Genomic DNA, 21,434 nt, shown 5'->3' with positions numbered 1-21,434 from the left:
AGGATCTTCCAACCTTGAATGGGTCAGGCCAGTGGCCGTCCTTCAGAACATTCAAAGTGTGATGAAGGATCCTTGACTTATCACTATTTAGCATGCTTGTGCATGTGTGAAAACACCATCAGATGCATCTGGTGGGATATAAATGATTTTAATATAAATGTAGTAAATAAAATTGTATTCATTTGTGTATAGACGAACATAAGATGTCTAGATGGGTCTATATTGGGAAGGTGTATGTGTGCATATGAACTTGAAGGTTTATGCTTTAGAAATGTGCATTAACAACTTCTTTGGTATTATAAGGGGTGCTTGTAGATGTAAACAAGAAAGTGAGGTGTATGTTAACTACATGTGTGGGATGTGGTGTGCATGCCAGAGTTTCTCTGTCCATAATAGTGACAAAAGGAAGAGAGAAACTGGGTTACTCTCTCTCTCTGTGTTTTACCTCTGCCCCTGACTGGCATCTTGTACTAATCTTTATCCACAGATAGAGATAGTCCAAAATGCAAGGTAATTGGGCTCATCCTTCCTATTATGATTTCTCAGTCCCCTGAGCTGGCATAAACAGTTACACTAGAAAAGTGTGCTAAGTCTCTTGTATCAGTGTGTGTATGCTAGAGGATCATAGGGCAGTATGCTTGTATAACATTCTTGTTAAATATATGAACACCTTTTGTTGCACTGGCATAGCTGACTTTTCAGTATTGTGCTGTGTGTGTGTGTGGAGGAGGGGAGAGAATCTGTATTATGAGCATAATAAGCTAGTGACTCTAATGGGCCTTCCTCTGATTTTCCCCTCTCCTTACAGCCACTGCACTGATGCTATTCCCAGCACTATCATTTCTCTCCATTGGTGGAATCCTCCTCATCCTCACCAACATGCAGGTTTGATGTTCATCCCCTGTGCATCCTATGGGAGAAGGGAGTTGGGAGAGGAAATAGTTTTCAGGAGAACTTTTGTAATGGTAGTGGTGGTGGTGGGTCTACTCTAACCATGAAATGGTGTTTTGTTTGGGTGGCAACAGATTCCAGAGTGGGTACCATTTCCCTTCCTCTAGTCTACATCTCTGTGAGACATTAAACATGAGTTAGGGAAGTGGTGCCATTTTGACTTTTTTTTCCAATTTCAAAAACGTTTAAGCCTGATCTAGATCTGAAAAACATCAGATGGTGGGAATAGAAATAGAAGAAGCTGGTTTGATGATGGATGGATGGATGGATGTGTAGCTTTTGACTTATAAGAAGGTTGTTTCTCGACAGCTATAATCTTGTGATCTTATCCAAGCTCACAGAGAATTGGGCACTTTTCTGTGATCAGCTGACCATTCCAGAAAATGAGTCAATTTGTTTGGGGTTTTATTCCTCTCTCCAGGTTGGGAACCTGTTTGGAAAACATCGCTCAACCATCATTACCCTCTACAATGGGGCCTTTGACTCTTCCTCTGCTGTATTTCTTATCATCAAGGTGGGTGGCTGTTTTCTAAAGATTGGAAAAGGTGTAGCATTACCACAGTTTCTTAAGAAACACACACACACACACACACACACACACACACACACGAAACCTCTGCCCTTCCTCGTGTGCTGCTTCCAGATGGAGGGCTCCTAGCGCATTAGTGCAAATCACCAAAAGGCATTGTGCAGCTCTTCCATCTTTTCTTCTTTAAGTGATTCTTTTTCTGGTAAGAAAAAAAAAAGACATAAGGGGTGGTAAGAAAACATGGGAGGGCTACAAAATGAAGACAACATCATCTGGACCTTTCCGCCCCCCTGCCCCAAATTCCTTGAGGGTTCTTCCAGAAGCAGGGCTCCCAGTGCTGCAATATCACTGCTTTTCCAACATCAGCTATGGTCAGAATTGCAATAGAATTTTTGCTTTTTCACTTATATGCATCCAATTATGTTCCAGCCACACTACTGGGATGGAACATAGCTGTGTGGGTGGGAAAAGAACAGTTCTTCCCCCTCCTTTTTTCCTAATGTGCTTGTGGTCTCTTCAGAGAAGCTTTGTAAAAAGAAAACACTGGCTATAAAGTGGGGGTGGACGGGTCCTTCTCTCTATGCTGCCCCCCCCATCCTCAGCCCTCCCTCTTGTGCTTTGAACTGCTCTTTTCCCCCTCCCTGGCTCTGAAACCAAAAATGAACTAGACAGGGAGAAAACTCCAGTTTAAAATAACTTTTTCAAAATTACTGTTTTAAAACAAGTGTGGGGACTTACTGTTGCATGGAGGAGACTCCCCTGCCCTTTCTCTTCCTGCACAGGCTCCCTGTAGCCTCTAGCAACCAAGCCTTTTAAACTTCTACACAAAGCTGTTTGCTGGCAGTGAGAAGAGACTTGGAACTGAACAGATTCCCTCTCCGTCAGGATGCACAATTGCTGCTTTGTAAAACGAAAGCCTCAGTTCCCCAACAACACCACAAAATTGTTCCACGCTATTACATTTTTCATAGCAACTCTATTTCCCCAGAAATCCACTGACATACTTTCATTCGAAGCAAACTGTGAAGTGAAGCTGACTATTTCAGGGAGGATGTTGGAAGAGTTTAATGTTCTAGGAGTAAAGCTATAGAGCAGGAGTGGGGAACCTCATTTGGTCTGGGGGCCGAATTGCCCCCTCCAACCAATGAAGCAGCCAGATGGCATCAGGAGGAAATGCTGCCCCATGAAGCTCCTCCACATGACACTAACCTCAGGGCCGGTGCCAGACTATTTTGCGCCCTAGGCAAGGTGAGCTACTTTCACCCCCCGCCCCCAAAAATGCCAACTTTGATTTTTAAGAACTTATGTTTCCTGGAAAAAATAAGAAGCACAAAACTTGAAACTGCTAAATTTATTTTAAAGTGCAAGAAATACGTCATGCCAATTATAGCAAACAAATTGGAAAGGAACGTCTACGGGTCTAAAATGCATTATTTAATAGGAATATCACCTCCAAATCATCCCCCACAACTCACACGCGCGCACACACACTCCAAACTCAGCATCACTCACTCCAAACAAACACACGCATGAACACATGCATTCACTCAAAGACCCCATGCACCCCCTTCACCCATACTCTCTCTCTCTCTCTCCCTCTTCCGGGAACCTTCCGGAAGTCCGAACGTGGAGCCGCCCCACCCCCACCCCAGCATCCCTGGCTTCGCTTTGGCTGGGCGGGCGAGGGGTGCCATCTCGCCCACCCAGGCCCAGATGAAACCTTGGGCCGGGCTGGCTCATAGCCAATGCACATGAGTGCTGCGCTGCGCCCGGCCCCCCTCTTAGCTTGGTGCTCTAGGCGGCCGCCTGAGTGGCCTCTATGGTAGCACCGGCCCTGACTAACCTCACCTCACCCATTTTGCCTTTCTTCACACAGAGAGAATAAGGGACTCAGCCAGCTCTTCTCCAAGAGCTGGCTTTGCTGGGTGCCTTCTTTGTGCACCACTTGCCATCCTGATTGGGGCAACAAGTGACATGTGAATGGAGTCAGTCCGTGCTTGGAGGAGGAGCTCTTCTAAGTGCTGGCCAAGTCAATGGCTTCACATGCCACTTGTCCTAGTTGGGATGATGACCAGCAGGCAAAGCCGGATCCCACTGTTATCTCCAATCTGTGGCTGAAGATAACAGTGGTAATTCCCCTGCACTTTGCTCCCCATCCCAATTGGCAGGAATCCAAGGGGTGCCCCAGGTTGCAGGTTCCCCATACCTGCTGTAAAGGAAATAATTAATTAATTGGCTGCTAATGCTGTTGGAAGAGCTGGAAGCAGATTGCACCAAATGCATGCATACACTTAAAAAAAAAAAAGAATTGAGAAGATTCCCCTCCCCATCAACATCAGGATCACTTCTTTGTTTTTTAAAGCAAGTAAGCAAGCAAGACTTGGCATTCCATCCCTACCACGAAGTTGCCTCACACAAATTTGTTTTACAGACTTTGTGCACTTCTGTTTATCAGAAGTCTGCTAACATACATTAATTTTAAAAAAAGGAAGCTGCAAACAGGCAATTCCAGTGCTATTGTTGGCAGGGCCGGGCAAAGCTGGTAATAGGCCTGGGCCAGATGGGAAGTGTAGGCCCCATTTCAAACTGCTCATTAAGTATTTTTAATCAGTTCTAAATACATATGAACTAGAACGATTCATAAAAAAGGTAATGGCAAGCACTTTTATTCATGATGTATATAAGACATCACTTCTTCACATTCAGAAATGCTTTACGTGCTTTTCGTTGGGCAAATTCATCAACAACAACAGAAAAATCAAGCAACTTTGCCTTGTAAGTGTTAGTACTGCTCACTCACAGGAGAGCTACTTTGTAACAAATCTTTACCAAAGGGTCCCCCTTTGCCTCTACCAGGGGGACTTGGAGTAGGCCCCCTCAAAATCATAGGCTCATGCCAACTGGCCCCACTGCCCCCCCCTCCGCCCAGCCCTGATTGTTGGAGACATTCTGTTCCAGAAATAAAGTAACGAAGCAAACAATTAATTAAATGGAATGGCTGTCTGTGCTGTCTGGAAAAGCCAGAAGCAGACCTCGCCAAAAGCATGCATGCAGTTCTTCTTTTTTAAGATCAAGCAAAACATGACAAAATACTGGAGGAAAATGGCAAAACTCCTTAGGGGAAAGGAGTTGAGTTTCAGGACACAAAATGCTTCTGCAACAGGAAACGTACAGCAAGCAGTTGGGAAAGGAGGGGCATCTCCAACACGTCATCAATCTTCCCCAAAGACAACTCCTCCCACAAACTTCCATTACACATTTTCTTGCCCACAAGTCATGAAAACTGCTGCAAAAACGTGGAGGGGATTACAAACGTAATGCCATCATCTGGGCCTCATGAAATGTGAATGAATGAGCCATGGCAACTTCAAAATAAATGCTCATCTGGAAGCAGCCTGAATGAGGCAGTGCCATTACATGCCCAAAAAGCTTTGTCTGAAAGCTCCCCTGCTGTGCACTTTCCACCTAAGAAATGATGGCTGGCCTCTGTGATACTGAGTCATCAGCCTAGGCATAGCACCATCACATGACCATCTGTGGCAGGGAGGGAGGAGTGTGGACACAGCTAGCCAAGGTGTCACCTCCCTTCTGCCCCACCTAATGTATCAGCACTCACTGAGCCAGTGACTGGCTTTCTTATGGCCTGAACTAGCAGCTGGTTTAGACATTGAAAGAAACAGCCTGGGGGCTGTCTACACACTTTAAAAGCCCTGCGGTGGCGCTGTGTTGTTGATACGATGCAGCAGCCACCACGGGGCTTTCCTGTGAAGCTGCGCACTGGAGAAGTTGGGGACTTACCCTGGCTTTTCCTGCTAGAGCGAGGTCACTGCAGCTCTTCAGCCGTCTGACCTCGCTCTGGCATCACACCGGAGGCGTGGTCTGATAGAAGGTGACCTCCGATTGGTCACCAGAAGATGAGTGAAGTGCAGGGGCTGGACCCAGTGAGGCGAATGGCCGCCGGAAATCCCGCACCACCACCCTGCAGCAGCAATACCACAGGGTTTGGTGGTAGAGCAGCACGAACGTGGTGCCATGAAGGCAGAGTCCTGTGCAAAAACAGGACAGATAGAAACCTTAAGTGAGCAAGATATAAGGGTGGGTGTAAATCAGCCTTCTCCAACCTCATGCCCTCCAGATACTTTGGACTACAACTTCCTACAGCCCAAGCCAGCATGGCCAGTAGTCAGGGATGATGGGAATTGCTAAATAAAACATCTGGAGAAGGCTGGTATAGAGAAAGGAATAGAAGAGAGAGATACGATTTGGGTGATTGGAGGGGACGAGGCAAGCAATGTCAGAGAAAAATTGGAGGAAAATACTGAGATTTCATATTAATTTCATATTTAGGGACATTTAAACTGGATTCACTTCTCACACTTAAAGCTAAGGTCATATGTAGCAGTTTGTCTCTCCTCATCCTGAAGCAGATTCATTTTCTGGTTAAAACACAGAAACAAACCCTATCCTCTCATCCTTGTACTACTGATTGATTAGTTAACTGATGCTCTCTAAAGAGCATTAGTTTAGCAAACTGTCAGCCGCTTTGCTATTGGACACTGGAGAATTAACAGCGTTTGCAGCTTGTAGTGAACCTGTGACATTTTCAGACCATTGATCCTCTTAGTAGCTCAACTATGTATTAGGTGTCATCCTTGTGCCTTCAGCTGATTACTAGTTAGGTCAGAGCAGAGGCTAAGGGACAAACAAATGATGACATACAGTTGCCTGTCTCATTCTGCCCACAGTCTGCCCACCGCACCCAGACACATCTCAGGGCTCCATCACACCTACTTTTCTCCCTGGTTTGTTTCCGTGATTTCTAGCTCCATTTCATTAGCATGTCAAGGTAATGGCTTCTTTCATGTGGGTTTGTGGTATCGTGCTAGAGCGATGAACCCTCCCTTTCACTTGTTTGCTCCACTCCACTCCACTCCACCCCACCCCATCCCACCCCTTCTCCTTCTGCCTCCAGTTCATTGGTTGTAACATTGTGATAGGTGCAGGCTCCTTCCCCCCTTGCTCTGGCTTTGCTGTCTAGTGATTTGCCAACACGGTGCTAGAGGGGAGAACTGCACCCTACCCTTTCGTCTGCAAGCTCTCCAAAGTGCATGCGCCCAACAAAGGAAATAGCGAGAGGACAGCACTACATGGGGGCTGAAGGGTGCTTTCATTCCGTTTGGGGGAAATAATCCAGACTTTCCCCGCTCTAGGAAAACCCAAAAAAGGGAGGGGAAGAGGCGGGGTGCCTGCAGGACAGGCATGATGTCACCTGAGTGCCGTGCTGCAAAACCTCAAACCAGGCATGATGAGAGTGGGATGAAACACTGGTGTGATGGAGCCCTCAGGGAGCTGTCCCTTTGGGTGCTTCTAGTGAGGTTTTTACTATGCAATTGCTATGCCTCATTCATGGAATTTTACAGGGGGTCCAGACAATCCACCTCTTCAAATTTTAATCCTCCTACAGCTCCTCCCCCTTTTTTTTAAACCAGAATTATTATTATTATTATTATTTTATTATTTATATAGCACCATCAATGTACACAAAAAGTTATACAATGTATTTTGATTGGAAAGGCTGGGAGCACTGTGTTTGGAACACCTTTGGAGCAAAAGATCTAGGTGGGTATGGGGCAGAGAGGTTGTTCAACCCTTTGACTTCTTGCCATTTGTCTACTGACAATCTCTCCCCCACCCCATCTGCTTTTCTCCTGTGGAAGAAATTCTGCCCTTGTCCTTGTGGGTGAGAAAGTAATGTATGGGGGGTGGGTGAATTTTGAGTGGATAGACATCAGGAAGGAAAGGGGTTAAGCAGCCCCCCTATTCCTCCAGCACTTAAACACACAATGCCTCAGCCCTTTTTTCATTAAAACAAACCATTGAGGAAGAAGAAAAGTCAGGCAGCCTCATGTCCCTTGCAGTTTGGCCTTGGGTTATCAACTATTCAGTCAGGGACTCAACCCTTTGCCTTGAATGTATTGATAGATTTTGTTTTCCCCACTGAGCCTTTCCAATGAGGCTAACATACCCAAGAGATTCCTGACTGGATTTCTGGAGCACCATGCACCACAAGGACCCATGCACACAAAGCAGAAGACAGTCCCTCTGTTCGTTGGCATTACAGTTGTCTCTTTGGATGCAGAGAGTTGAGTTAAGAGATTACTGGGATCAGGTGAGAGAGCTCATCAGGAAACTAAGACTCAGACAGAATCCTTTGGTGACCTAAACCAGCCATGTGACAGAGAACATGGGGAAGTAGCGAAAGCAGAGAGAAAGTGCAGCAGGCCTGGCTGATTTCCTTAGGAAGTTGTGGTTAAGTGGAAGACTTGATGTTTACCCACAAGGGTTCAATTCTAGCTTCGGTATTGCACTATATATGTGTGTGATCATGTTGCTTCCTGAACTCATGAGTCAGTTTCCTAAAGCTGCATTGTGGCAAAACTCTGATCACAGTAGGGAATGCAAGGCATGGTTTCTTGAGGGCATTTTACTTCCTCTTCATAGGCAGAATGAATAACTGAGGTCCAGAGATCAGAAGCACCTGTTCTATGGATTGTTGGGCAAAGCATATAGGAAACCTACCAACTAGGGCAGGGTGTATTTGTTGAACTTCAGGCCCGCGAGTCAAATCCAGCCCTCTGTGGTTCCGATCCAGCCCTTTTGGGGTTCCCCAGCTGGCCAGCCCCTGCCCCCTGGTTTCCTAGCTTTTGCATGCTTCTTTTCCCCTTCTCCAAGGTTGAAATGTTCCTCCTAAAGCTTGATTATTGGCAGTAAGCGCTATAAGCTAAACTGTGCTTCAGTTGTCCCCACCCCTTTTGCCTTTGGCCTCGCCCACCACAGGAATACGCAGCCCCCCCCCCAAGAACATCTCCAAAATTGGCTTCTGCCCATAGTCTGAAAACACTCCCCCCCACACACACACCTAGGGCCTCTCAAGATGTCAACAGAAGGAATGGCAGCTCGTGGAGGGCGATTCACCTGGAATGGTGACAGGAGTGGCAGGCAACAACTTAAGTTGCTGCTAGCACCTCTGATTCTCTGGAGGGCTAAATTGGACAGGAGGTGAAATACACCTTTGCATTTGACATGCACATTTTCAAAAAAGAAAACAAAGCACTAAAGGCAGCTGCTGGAGAGAGCGGATAATTGTCAAGATTGCAGCTAGTTGGGAGGAGGAATTTAACCCTGCCCTTCCATGCTGTGGTCCTGAGGGAAATGAGTGATCAGAGGACACTGACAAGCGAGTAGACATGCAGGCAGGGTACCTCAGGCTTGTGCTGTTTGCCCACAGCTGCTGTTCGAAAAAGGCCACTCGCTGAGAAGCATGTTCCTGTTCATGTCTGCCTGCAGCGCCTGGCACTTGGTCCGCACGTTCTTTCTGATGCCCCGACGCCATATCCCTTACCCACTGCCCCCCGATTACACATATGGGTAAGCAGCATTTGTCTGTACCCCCGTCTCTGATATGCAGCTCCACCCACCCACCCATCCTGTGTGTCCTCCAAACTCTCAGTCCCTTGTCTAACCCCCTCCATTTTTTCCTTCTTTCCGTTTTCACACTACTATTGTGCCTGGAACTTAACTGACTAAACAGAAAGAAGATGCCCAGAAAATATTGTATCAGTTGCTCTGTTAAAGGCAATAATGCCTTCTGAATGCTGTTTCGAGCCGCTGCTTTGAACACAAGCACTGGAATTCACATAGGGTTAGCAACTCTTCAACGGACCACTGTAACTGTGCCTTTAACAGCAGTTGGGTGTGCAAAGCAGCCATTCTCTCTCAAGTTGATTTTCTGCTGACTTTTTGCACATCATCCTGCTCTTAAAGGCTGAAAGGTAGCCAGGCAACTTTTGGGGGTGAGCTGTCAATCCCAGATTCACATCCTTCCTTGTATTTGCCTCCCTCCCAAGCTTTTTCTGAGATGATCTTTCAGCAGTACCATCAGAAGTCCTTCTGAAAAATGTAATCTGGGCTGCTCAGAAATGGCCCTTTTTGGAAAGAAAAAGCCACTTCTTGAAGGGGGAAGGATGAGCAGAGGAGCAGCCAGTAGAGATGGAATACTTACCTCTTGCACTATCTGTATTTCCCTGCTTCAAATCCAGTGGTGTAGTGATAAATTTTGAAGTGGAGGTGGTCTTCATAACAGTCCCCAGAGCCACCCCCCACAAGAAGAGTCCAAAAGTGTGTTGATCCATATCAACAAACCAATTCTGTCGGTTTTCATCTATATCAGGAGCAGATTTCATATAAAGCTGTTGAGTCGGAATTGCCCATTCAAGACCAGGCCACCTCAGAATACTTTGCATTACAACAGGGATTGCTCACAGCTATATATGGTTGAGCTTTCGGTTTCTTGTGCCTTTCCCCTTTTTTCTTTTGTATGTTTGGCTGTCCATTTATAGGTTATGTATGTTGTCAAAATTGTTATTGATTTAGCATTGTGATCAACATTGTTACAATTTAATATTTTCTTGTCATGTTGCATTGGCTGGAAAAATTAAGGCTTCCTTGTATACATCTGTCTCTCTCTCTCTGCACATGTGTAGAATTTTTGTTTTAGCTCTTTGTATGGCAGATGTGGGGAAATACATCCCGAAGATGAGTATGTGTAGGGGGATGTGGGGACAAGGTACTAGTCATATTCCCTGTGTCCACAGATTGAGCTGTAAGAGAAGGTCCCAGTCATATCGCACCTATGAGGAACAACGTTCCAACAAGAACCCAGGTGTGGATGAAGCCCAGGACTCAGATAATCTCCATGCTGACTCAGCACTCAAAGAAGGAAATGCTGCCCACAAAGGTAGAGACCGGGTGAAACCAGTTTGCAGGATCTATGGTTAGAGGTTATACACTGGTGGATCTTCATATTAGCCAGTTCTTTCTAGATCATCTCCTAGGGTCTGCTCCCCTACAGTCTAGCTACTAATAAATCATAGGTGGTCACCCATCCTCACCTTTCCAGTTAGAGAATAAAGCCCCATGTGCTTCTGGACTATCACAGTCAACACTTATTATTTTGGGGGTGGAGTGGGCAGGCAGGAAGAGTGAATGCAAATGTCATAATGGTTCACTCTGTGTGGTTCTCCCAAGAGGTATGAACTATTGCCTGAAATCCTGTAAGATTTTAATCATGTTTAACGTCACATTACTACTGCCAAAGTATAAAACGCATACTAAAATCTGCTTCACATGACCACTTTTTCTGTGTTGAAGTCAGCATGAACTCTTCTCTAGATCTCTACGTGTTGAGCCAATTAATTTTTTTTAAGCAGTCATAAAACCAGTTCAATGCTTGTGTATGTGATTTATGCTTAGGAAAGTCTCTTTCACGCTGCGAATGTCAGCAATGAAGCAGTAGTAAAGTGTAAGTGTGAACACATCCTGGTCTCTGTGACATAAAGATTAATTCAGTGTTGATACCCACACATTGTATCTTCTCCCCTTCCCCTTCTTTTTTTAAAGCTGATACTGTGACTGCACCAAGCTTCAAAGAGCCAGCTGTCAAATCCTTCCGGAACTGTGTCTTCTCCCAATTGTTTTTCTGGCATCTGATGTGGCTGTCAGTGATGCAGCTGCGCCATTACCTCTTCATCGGCACCCTCAACCCCATGCTGACACAATTGGCTGGTGGAAACACCTCGCTTGGTACTGAAGGAACCCAGGGAATCAGGGGTGGGGGGAACATTCAGGTGATAATTAATAGGTTATCTCCTTTGGGGAAGACTATAGGACCACCAAAGGTAGAGTCGGGAGGGGAGGTAACGGATGTAGGATGGGTGAGAAGCAAACACAGAGAAAGATGCAGGTGGAGATGGATAAGACTTACCGAGAGGAATTAAGAACATGAGACCATAAGAAGTGCCATGCGGGATCACACCAAGGGTCCATCTAGTCCAGCACTCTGTTCACACAGCGGCCAACCAGCCATCAACCAGGGATGAACAAGCAGGACATGGTGCAACAGCACCCTCCCACCCCTGTTCCCCAGCAATTGACTGGAGCACGGGAGTGTAGAGAGAAAAGAATGAGTTGTGAGAAATGTTGCCTTACTAGAAAGAACAATAAGTTCATTTTTTAAAAAATGCTGGAGGAATGTTTCTAATGAAATGCAAAAGCACTCTTTTTTCTTCTCTCTTTTTTAAAAGTTTCAAGTATAGATATTTTGAGTATATGTATATTTTGAGGCTTTCTTCTGTTTTTGCTCGCTTGGTTTTGGTGTCGTCGTCCCCTGCCTCTTTCCAGGAGAGAAAAGCTGCTTCTCCCCAGGAAAGGCCTTCTCTCCTCAGAACCGCTCTTTTCCTCAAGCTTTGGGGTTGGGGTGCAACCATTTCACTGCTGCAGTGAAATTCAAATGGTGTCATCACAAAAGCTTGTATACAAGCAGTGCCAGAAACTTGCTGCCAGTTTCTGGTCTGGTAGCTAAGGGGAAGTTTTTCTCCTTAGTGTGTCATACTTGCTGGAAGCAACCAAGAGGAGGTACTTCCTAGAAATAAAGACTGCTTTATCCTGGGAACCAGTGGAGAGCTAAAGAATTTAGACTTTCATTCCTCCTGGCATCACATTAACACCTAGTATGGGTTATATCTATGAAAAGCTTGGGAAGATTTTTGTGCTACTGCAGAAAGGCCGTTTGGGGGGACTTTGTCATTCCGTTGTCTTTATTTTTTCTTTTGTCAACAGTGAGTGTCTACACCAATGCTTTTGCCCTCACCCAGCTGTGTGGAGTCCTCTGCGCCCCCTGGAATGGTCTTATTCTTGACCGTCATAAACATCGACAGAAAAAGGGCGAGAGTTCCCAAGGTATGTCCTTCACAAGTTACGGGTGCTTACTTCCTTCAGAAGGGATTTTGGTGCTCCGAGGGTTTCTTGGCTGGCCTCTGATTTCTTTCTGGTGGCATTCTCTGTCTCCCATCTCAGGGGTATCGGATTCTCTTGCGGACCTGCGTTCCTGTGTGTTATCGCTGGCCATCACGGTGTTGCAGTGCATGGCCTTCTCAATCTGTGCCTCCATTCCAGTGCTCCCTGTGCAGTACGCCACCTTTATCCTGCAGGTTCTGAGCCGTTCCTTCCTCTATGGAGGCAACGCTGCCTTCTTAGCTATTGCGTAAGTGATTGGGTCTCTCAGTGAAAAAGAGGGAAGGGTTGGCTTGGAAGAGGTGGCTTAGGGATACAGGAAGCTGCCGTATACCAAGTCAGACCATGAGTCTGTCTAGCCCACTTTTGTCGATTCTGACTGGCAACAGCTCTCCAGGGTATCAGGCAGGATTCTTAGCCAGAGAAGCCAAAGATTGAATCTGGAACCTTCTGCATGCAAAGCATGTGCTCCACCACTGAGCTGCAGGCCCACCCCGTACTATGGCCCCTGCCTCCCTTAGAGGTAGGGGAAAGAGAAAGGGAAGGCTGAAAACAGAGAAGCGTTTTGATATCTGCCGTTCAGTGATACTCAGACCCATGGCATTGGGGGACATGCATGATTAGGCTGAATAAAAAGCAATCAGTCAGCTCTTTTGCACTCCACAAGTCTCCACACAATCTCTTTTTAGCATTGATTCTTTTCTCTTTTTTGGCTTTGATTTGTTTGTTTTTCAATAAAAATGGCCCATCATCGGCCTTAGCTAGCCTTAAGGTTTATCCTGGGTTCATCCCAGGGTCATCCCTGTTCATGTAAATGACACACAGGGGATCCCGGGAGCAGGCAGGGACTACCCCGGGATGATCCCGGGATAAACCTTAGGTCTAGCTAAGGACATCCTCATCCTCATCGTCTACTACCTCTACTACTGTTGTTGTTGCTAATAACAATAATGGCTTTAGCTGTTAGACTTCAGTGCAGACTACAGAATTATGCTTTAGAAACAACTTACACAGTTCATAGACATTTGCTCTTTTCTGGGTTTCTGGAGCTGGTCTCTGTCAGACACAGGAAATTGGGTTAGATTAACCACTGATCTGGCTTGTTAACACTCCTCTTTTGCAGTTAGCTATGCTGGCAGCACTGTGGAGAAGTGGCTGTTGTACTCAGCCGAACGTACTGTAGAAAACTGTGTGTAAGCCTGCTGATTGTTTTCTGTTTGTGTTGGTGATCAAGTAGATATGGAAGTACATTCCTAGGCTCAGTTGCATTTAAGCACATGCCTTTCCTTAAATTATTCCATGAATTAAATCTACTGAACATCAAAATGCCGTTCTGCTGTGTTGCTTGGGAGTCATGAAATATTGATGCAGATACTCCAAACAAATGTTCTGCCCTGTTCCTTGACCTTACCAGGGATGCAAAATCTGCTGTCCTTCCTCCTGATGAGGAGGAAGTAAAGGGACACAGAAGGCAAAGGGTCAAGAAGGGAGGTGAACAAGAAGCAGAGCAGCGGCCACTTAGAAATGCCGTGTCCCCTTTTCTCATGAGCCTCCCTTTTTTTTATTCCCTCTTGGCAGATTTCCGCTGGAACATTTTGGGAAGCTCTATGGTCTGGTGATGGGACTCTCAGCGGTGGTGTCTCTCCTACAGTATCCCTGCGTCGCACTGGTCAAGGGCCCACTCAACGGGGATCCCTTTTATGTGAGTGTTCCATATCCCAGTGCACCTGTTTCACTGTGTGGCAGTCCATGCCTCAAAGCAAGGCTCTATTGTGAGGGGAAACATGTTTGCAAGACACTGTGGGGTAGTAGTGGGGTTGGAGCTAGGAGACTTGAGTTCAAATTGTCCTAGAGCCATGGAGTCATTTTGGTCAACCGTGGAGCTATCCGCTCAATTGGGTGATCAGTTGTAAGGGTAGATGTGGGTCCTGTATTTTTGATAGTTGTGTAGATGACTGGCTTCTGGCAGGTGGCGTCTCTCTTACTTCTGCTTTGCCCCAAATCCCACTTCTATCCTACTATTTATAGAAGCACAGGAGCCCTACCTGCTGTGCATCTGGTCACTGGACCACACAAGGCATCCTTGGAGGAAGGGAAGGAGGCTCATTCATTGCATCAGAGTTCTCACATACCCTCTCTGAAGCAATCTTGGCCCTTCCTAGTCTTCATTTCAAAGCAGGCACTAGGAGGACTGGCCTGCGCTGCAAATAATAATAATAATAATAATAATAATAATAATAATTAATAATAATAGCGGTATAACTTGGATTGCATGCACTGGAGGATTCCCCTCTGCCACATCAAACCTACTTTTGGGGTTTGGGGCATTAAAATGGAGTGATGCTTCCATGCAGACACTATCACAGGCAACTCACACGCTTCCAAGCTTCTGTTCCTTAGGGTATTAATAATTATCTGCTCTCACAGGCGTTGATGCTAAAGGGCTGCACACAATAACTTGAAACTTCTTTACACATTGAAAGTGCTATATAACTGATCACTGCTAAGCCTCAGTGTAGCAGTGGTGGGGATGGAGGGAAAGATGAGAGAAAGAAAATATGAATACACAAGGGAACATTAATCAACACCCAGTGTCAGCATTTCTGAGAGCCAGACCAGGCCCATGGGTGCCTGACCTTGAACTGGACTGAAGTGTCCTTGAGGTCAGTGGTAAGAACTAGAAGTTGGCAGGCTGAAGTACAGCAAGCCAGAAACTACCCCTTTGTTGACCAGTCAAAACTAAAAGTCCAGGCTCCTAGTATTGCTATTTATACCAGGACTGTCCAATCCAGAGGCTTCATACTTCTGCCCATTGCACTGTATGATGCTACACACCCCTATTCCTTCTGCACCTGAAAAAGGCTCTGTGAGCGCACAGGTGCCCAGCTCCGAATCTTTACGCTTCGAGTTCAAGCTCTGGAGCACTTGACAGCAGCAGTGAGGGCCCCCTGCAAGGGAAGGTTGTTTGTCTTATTTCCCCCTCCCTTCTTTCAGGTGAACATTGGCTTCATAGTCTTAATGCTGCTGGCTTTGGTCAACCCTTGGACGGTGTGGCGGGAATGCAAGCGGCAAGAGAAGGAACAAATTGCAGTGCACGGCACAGACCCCACAACCTTGACTGCGGGGAAGTCAGGCCTGGAGTCCTCCATCTGAGCCCTTCCTTGTATAGACTTTGGGAACCTCTGCTAACAAAAGGGAACCTTAAGAAGACCTGTAAAGGGAAATGAAGAGCAAGCTGCGAAGATAAAGCCTTGACTCCCTGGGCCTCGCTTCCAGGAAGCCACAACCCAACACGATCAGCCATGCTTCAGCCCACTGAAACAAATGTGCTTAACCATCTCTGTCTCTGTCTTGGATTATCACCCTTGTGTTTCAAAAAGACATTATTGGTTGCTTCCTTTTATACAGCATTATTTTTCTAGGAATTAAATCCATATTGTTTTCTCCTAATATGTGGAGTTAGAAGTCCTTTTACTGACTCTAATTTTGTTCTTTTACAGAGCTATATTTTTGTGGGTCATACAAAATTGCCAGTATTAGAACTAATTTAAACATTTCCAATAATAAAGTGTAATGTGTCTTTTTAAGTGGATGACTTAACGTTTCTACCTTCCCTTTAGTTCGATTTAATTAGCTGTAAAACCTTCATGGGTTTGGAGTTTTGAAAATACATTTCAGTGTTGATTTTCAGGAACCAAAGTCAGTACCAGAGCTTGAAGAAGAAGAAATGTTTAGAATCAGGAGAATTTTTTAAGCCATTAAAATGCATTTAAGAAAAACAGGTTTTTTAAAAAACAGCAACAACAACCATCATGGAAATAAGTACCTATTTTGTTAATTAAAATAACATGACAGAGGAAATGTTTTTAAGTGGTGGGACGGGGCAGGGAGGGGGTGGTTTTATGGAAGTCCAATGTTAAATTGAAAAGGGACCCAAATTGTCCTCACTCTGGCATTGCGCCGGGGGTGTTCCCGGGCGGAAGGCAACCTTCCCTTGGCCACCAGAAAGCCCGCACTACCTCCTGCATTGGGATTACCTGATGCCACCCCACAGCAGCAAAAGGGTGGGTTTTCATAAAAATGGAGGCAACTTGGTGCTGTCAAGGCAGCCTCCCAGGCACAGCAAGTGAAACAGTGCAGTCAGTTGCTGTGTCCTAGAATTGCATTTCTCCCTCTCCATTATCTATTATCCTTTATCAATTATCCTTGACTGCAACAGCAGTTGCTGTGTTTTTCCTGATTCAGCCCCCCCGCCAGCTAATCTTAAAGAGGACTCTTTCCCCACTCCGTGCTTCCCCCTTTTCTGAGGTTTTTGAGAAAGAAGCCCTGAAGCTCTAGCCATTTCAAGCTAAGCCCTTTCGGTGGAAAAAACAAGAAATAGTGAAACAAATGCCCCTTTATTCCTTGGTGCTCTGGGGAAAGTGCCAGAACCCCACATTTTGGAAATGGGCAGAAGGCTACCAAACACTGCATTCCAGGAGGTAGAGGGCTAGGAATGCTTCCACAATTATGTGACCAAAGGAGCAAGTAGAATGGTGAGTAGGCCTGGACAGGGGACCAAGTGTATCCTTGCCTAATCCCTCAGCTTGCATAAAATGCAGGTCCTCACAAACACACGTCTGTTCTAAAAAGAGATTTACCTAGACCTAGTCCCAATCTCTCTCTCTCTCTCCCCCCAGAGTCCGAATTGCAGCACTGAGAGCCTTTGTACAGGTATCCCTGCTCAGAGCTTTTAAGTTTCATTCTCCTACTCTACAACATATATTTAGCTAATTATTTAGTGAGCCAGATGCTGTAGGGTGGTACTTCATGTGGCTGTGCATTGGCTAAGTTTAGACTAGGGGAGGGTGGAAGGTAAACCTCCAGATGACTTGGTCTTCAATTCCCTGAAGCCCCTGATTGCACAAGCAATGCTCCGGAATAAGCAATAAAAGGCCAAAGCATCTGGAGACCTTTATGCCCAGCTCTACTTTAGACAACCTCATAACCCATTTTCATCTTACCCATTCTTACCAGCAGAATTCCAACCCCATTGCATTGATCAGAGGGTTGGACTGGATGGCCTACAGGGCCCCATCCAACGTCATGTTTCTAGGTGAAAAGGCTTATGGTGAAAGCTACAGATAACCGGGCAACATGTGCCCGTTGCAGTCCTGAATGTGTTGAAAATGCTGTATGCTGGATGTCTCAGTACTCTCAGATGAATGGCTGGTAAGTGGTATTGCAGTGGCTATTTCTTCATTTCTCAGCTATCAAAAGTGGGAGATTTATGACCTTTCCTAAAACAGAAAGGCCTTTATCCCTATATGTGACTCAGAAAGCTCCCTCCCACTGACCTAGACAGCTTCCAGAGGGATGCTTCCTAGTGCTACCTGTCAAAAGATGTTATGCAGTGATTCCACCTTTCCCTCAGTGGATTTTCTGTGGTAAGAAAAAAGGGAGAAGAAATTATGGGAAAACACAGGTTACAATATGTCATCTGGAGCCCTGATAAAACTCCATGAAGGAGGCAGAGTGGTTGTAAAAGCCTCACCTGGAAGCATTCTTCACCTTAGGGGTTGTCTTCATGGCACTGGGTTGGCACCGCCTCCCCCTGAAACCCCAGTCCTTCCCACTCCTGGGGTGGCGTTGGGTAATCCCAATGCCAAGGAGGGAGCGGGGGTTTCTTAGTGGCCCTCTGGGTTCTGGAGCCAGCCCCACCCTCTTCCTGGTAGAAGGTAACCAATCACTGGTTGCCTTCCATCAGGCACTGCCTCTAGATTGGCCCCGGAGTGATGTCAGATGGCAGAAAAACTGTACCGACGTCGCTCTAATTGAAAAAGTCGGGGTAGCACATTCGCTACGAAAGAGAGACGAGTAAATCTATAAATTCTATATGCGGAGCTTCGCATATTCATATAGTCAAACCAGGATGGGGGAGAAGAACGAGGCAGTAGAGGAGGAAGCGAGAGGGAGACGGAACACATCTCCCTCTCCCATATATGACAAACCAAGGGGGAAAGGAATGAGGAAGCGAGAGGAAGAAGCCAGAGGGGGCTGTCACTGCCCATTCAACCTTTGTTTTACTAAGCTCTATCTGCGGAGCTCCCATAGAATTCAAACTGAAAACGGCAGGCGCGAAGGAATGAGGCAGCCAATAGGTTGGAAATCAGCCAATCTGATTGTCCTACCCTCAAAGCTCCACCCACATATCAAAATGCGATTTAACTCCCCCAACAACACATAACCATAATGCGGTGCAAACTTGGACGCTGACATGGTAAATCCCAACTGCGAATATGCATGTTATTGTGGTTAAAAGCAGACACTGAAGCAAATTGGCAGCTGTGTCATTGTCCTAAAACAGGAATCTGCGCATTTACTTTGGTGTAAAGAGCCCGTGTAGATGTGCCCTAGTAACAATTCATGCATGTCCTGGTTTTTACCAAAGAACACACACACACTGCTCTTGTTGGATCAAACCATCAACATCCAAAAGGATTTGCATAATAAATCTGTGGTGTTAAGCTGTTGGGTGACCATCCTTTGCTGCACTGATAACTTGCTAACAGTGAAAAAATGACAGTGGGTATTTCTTCAGTGGAAGACAATGATTAGGATACATTTTTCTTTCATTCCTGAAAAGGCATTTTGCCTGCACAGTGGGATCTGAGACCAGTGCTTGGGGAGTCACGAAAAGAGAAAACTCATGGCAGTTTTGAGTTTGGGACAGGGAGAGCTGTGAGTTTAGCTGGATCAGAAACCACCTGGTAGGCAACAGGGAAGGTCTTTAGCTCAGTGGCAGAGTACATGTTTTGCATGCAGAAGGTCCCGGGTTCAGGCCCTGGCATTTCCAGGTAGGGCAGGGAAAGGCCCCAGTCTGAAAACGCAGGAATGCTGCCGCCAATGAGTGTGTAGGCAACACTGAGTGAGACAGACCAATCGCCTGACACAGTATTTTTCTAATTTCATGTATTTAAGATTAGTTTTAGGCTACTTCCTGTGTTCCTCTGAAGCAGGATTAGCAGTTGCGCTGACTGCTGCAGGAGTCCTGCTTTCTTGCCATAAATGCTGCTTGTATATTTGTAAATGAAACAGATTTTACCAAGGCACCTGCTCCCTCATCCAAAGGCCCTTAGCTTTGTCTTCACAGTTCATGGAAGCAGGGAGTACCTAACAGCACTGCTGGAGAATGAAAAATAAAATTAAAAATGCCCAGACATTTTTATAAGACCTCCATTCTTCAGAAACATTCACCACTTTGCCTCTGGCTTGCAAGGGTAACCCAGCTCACACTGGGGCACAAATCCAGCCTGTGAAGGGCTGGGCATGCTCTGTGGGTACCATCCCTGAATTCTCTTTTGCACTGCTCATTCTCCATCAGAGGGTAAGTAGCACAAAGAGATAGGAGAGAACTTGGGATCATTATTCGATAGGAGCTCCATGCCTTTCTCTCCATGCGATGGGAGTGGGCACCATAGCACTAATGATATCATGGGAGAGGAAGGGGTTTCAGGAAGACCCCCTTGATGTCTTCTGACCCCCAGACCAAAAGAGGTTGCTTGCCCACCACGGCCTAAGGCCCGCCAATTCCCCCGCCCATTTCCCACATCAATTTATTTTGTGCTCTGTAGCAGTATTATCACTACATGATACAACTGTAGATGTCCCTCCTGTTAGCCCATGTGGTAGTGGTGATTCGTACAATGGCAGCAGCCTCCCCAGGTGAGGAACATTTTTCTTCTACCCATGGGCTAGATTCCATTTTGGAGAAGCTGCCAGCAGCTGCATTCCAGAGTTACATGGGACCACAGGCACCCCACCCCAGTATTCCATTGTTACTCATTTAGAGTAGAAAGCAAGTCTACTCAGAAATAAGCATGAGCATCACATCTACTCAGAAGTAAGCAGGACTGAATCGCTCAGCAGCTTCTGCCCCTGGTCCTGTTCCCTCCACTCAGCAGGGAAAAGATCATATCCCGATCAGCAGCTGATCAGAGATAAAAGCTTTTCCCTCCATGGCAGAAGGGGTTTTGGCCAGGGAAAGAAGCTCCTGGGTTAGATGGGGAACCTCCATGTGCCTGAGTTTCCCCATCCCTGCTTTAAGCAAGCTAAGATGCATATTTCAGTGAGAGATGTACTCTTTTCAACCTTTAAAGCTTCCAGTTTTATTGGTTGTCTTATAGAGGTTTTCCAACTGATGTTTTCTTTCTTCAGTTCACACATATTGGGTGGGACAGCTAATACCCTGGAAGATAGAAACAAACTTCAAAGTGATCTTGATAGGCTGGAGTGCTGGGCTGAAAACAACAGGATGAAATTTAATAGGGATAAATGCCAAGTTCTACATTTAGGGAATAGAAACCAAATGCACAGTTACAAGATGGCGGATACTTGGCTCAGCAATACTACAAACGAGAAGGATCTTGGAATTATTGTAGATTGCAAGCTGAATATGAGCCAACAGTGCGATATGGCTGCAAGAAAGGCAAATGCTATTTGGGGCTGCATTAATAAAAGTATAGCTTCCAAATCACGTGAGATACTGGTTCCTCTCTATTCAGCCCTGGTTAGGCCTCATCTAGAGTATTGCGTCCAGTTCTGGGCTCCACAATTCAAGAAGGATGCAGACAAGCTGGAGCGTGTTCAGAGGAGGGCAACCAGGATGATCAGGGGTCTGGAAACAAAGCCCTATGAAGAGAGACTGAAAGAACTGGGCATGTTTAGCCTGGAGAAGAGAAGATGGAGGGGAGACATGATAGCACTCTTCAAATACTTAAAAGGTTGTCACACAGAGGAGGGCCAGGATCTCTTCTTGATCCTCCCAGAGTGCAGGACACGGAATAACGGGCTCAAGTTAAGGGAAGCCAGATTCCGGCTGGACATCAGGAAAAACTTCCTGACTGTTAGAGCAGTACGACAATGGAATCAGTTACCTAGGGAGGTTGTGGGCTCTCCCACACTAGAGGCCTTCAAGAGGCATCTGGACAACCATCTGTCAGGGATGCTTTGAGGTGGATTCCTGCATTGAGCAGGGGGTTGGACTCGATGGCCTTGTAGGCCCGTTCCAACTCTGTTATTCTATGATTCTATGATATCAGCATTTTTATGTTGGGGACCCAGA

General features: G+C 46.0%; 1 protein-coding gene across 3 annotated transcripts in view; it reads left to right on the top strand.

Annotated features, from left to right (window-relative positions):
* Nucleotides 1-15,918, top strand: part of SLC43A3 (solute carrier family 43 member 3) — a 49,771-nt gene extending 33,853 nt beyond the window's left edge. For all 3 annotated transcript variants that reach the window (XM_063116929.1, XM_063116930.1, XM_063116928.1), the window contains 9 exons: nucleotides 809-885; nucleotides 1,373-1,465; nucleotides 8,769-8,908; nucleotides 10,135-10,277; nucleotides 10,940-11,122; nucleotides 12,158-12,277; nucleotides 12,395-12,581; nucleotides 13,910-14,033; nucleotides 15,326-15,918. In XM_063116929.1, coding sequence (XP_062972999.1) covers nucleotides 809-885; nucleotides 1,373-1,465; nucleotides 8,769-8,908; nucleotides 10,135-10,277; nucleotides 10,940-11,122; nucleotides 12,158-12,277; nucleotides 12,395-12,581; nucleotides 13,910-14,033; nucleotides 15,326-15,484 — 1,226 coding nt within the window. In that variant the 3' untranslated portion in view covers nucleotides 15,485-15,918. The remainder of the gene's footprint in view (nucleotides 1-808; nucleotides 886-1,372; nucleotides 1,466-8,768; nucleotides 8,909-10,134; nucleotides 10,278-10,939; nucleotides 11,123-12,157; nucleotides 12,278-12,394; nucleotides 12,582-13,909; nucleotides 14,034-15,325) is intronic.
* Nucleotides 15,919-21,434: the final 5,516 nt, after the last annotated feature.

The sequence above is a fragment of the Elgaria multicarinata genome, chromosome 2, assembly GCF_023053635.1.
Source record: "Elgaria multicarinata webbii isolate HBS135686 ecotype San Diego chromosome 2, rElgMul1.1.pri, whole genome shotgun sequence".
NCBI classification, from domain to species: domain Eukaryota; kingdom Metazoa; phylum Chordata; class Lepidosauria; order Squamata; family Anguidae; genus Elgaria; species Elgaria multicarinata.
Note: the sequence above shows the minus strand (reverse complement) of the source record. Positions and strands in the feature narration are given on the sequence as shown.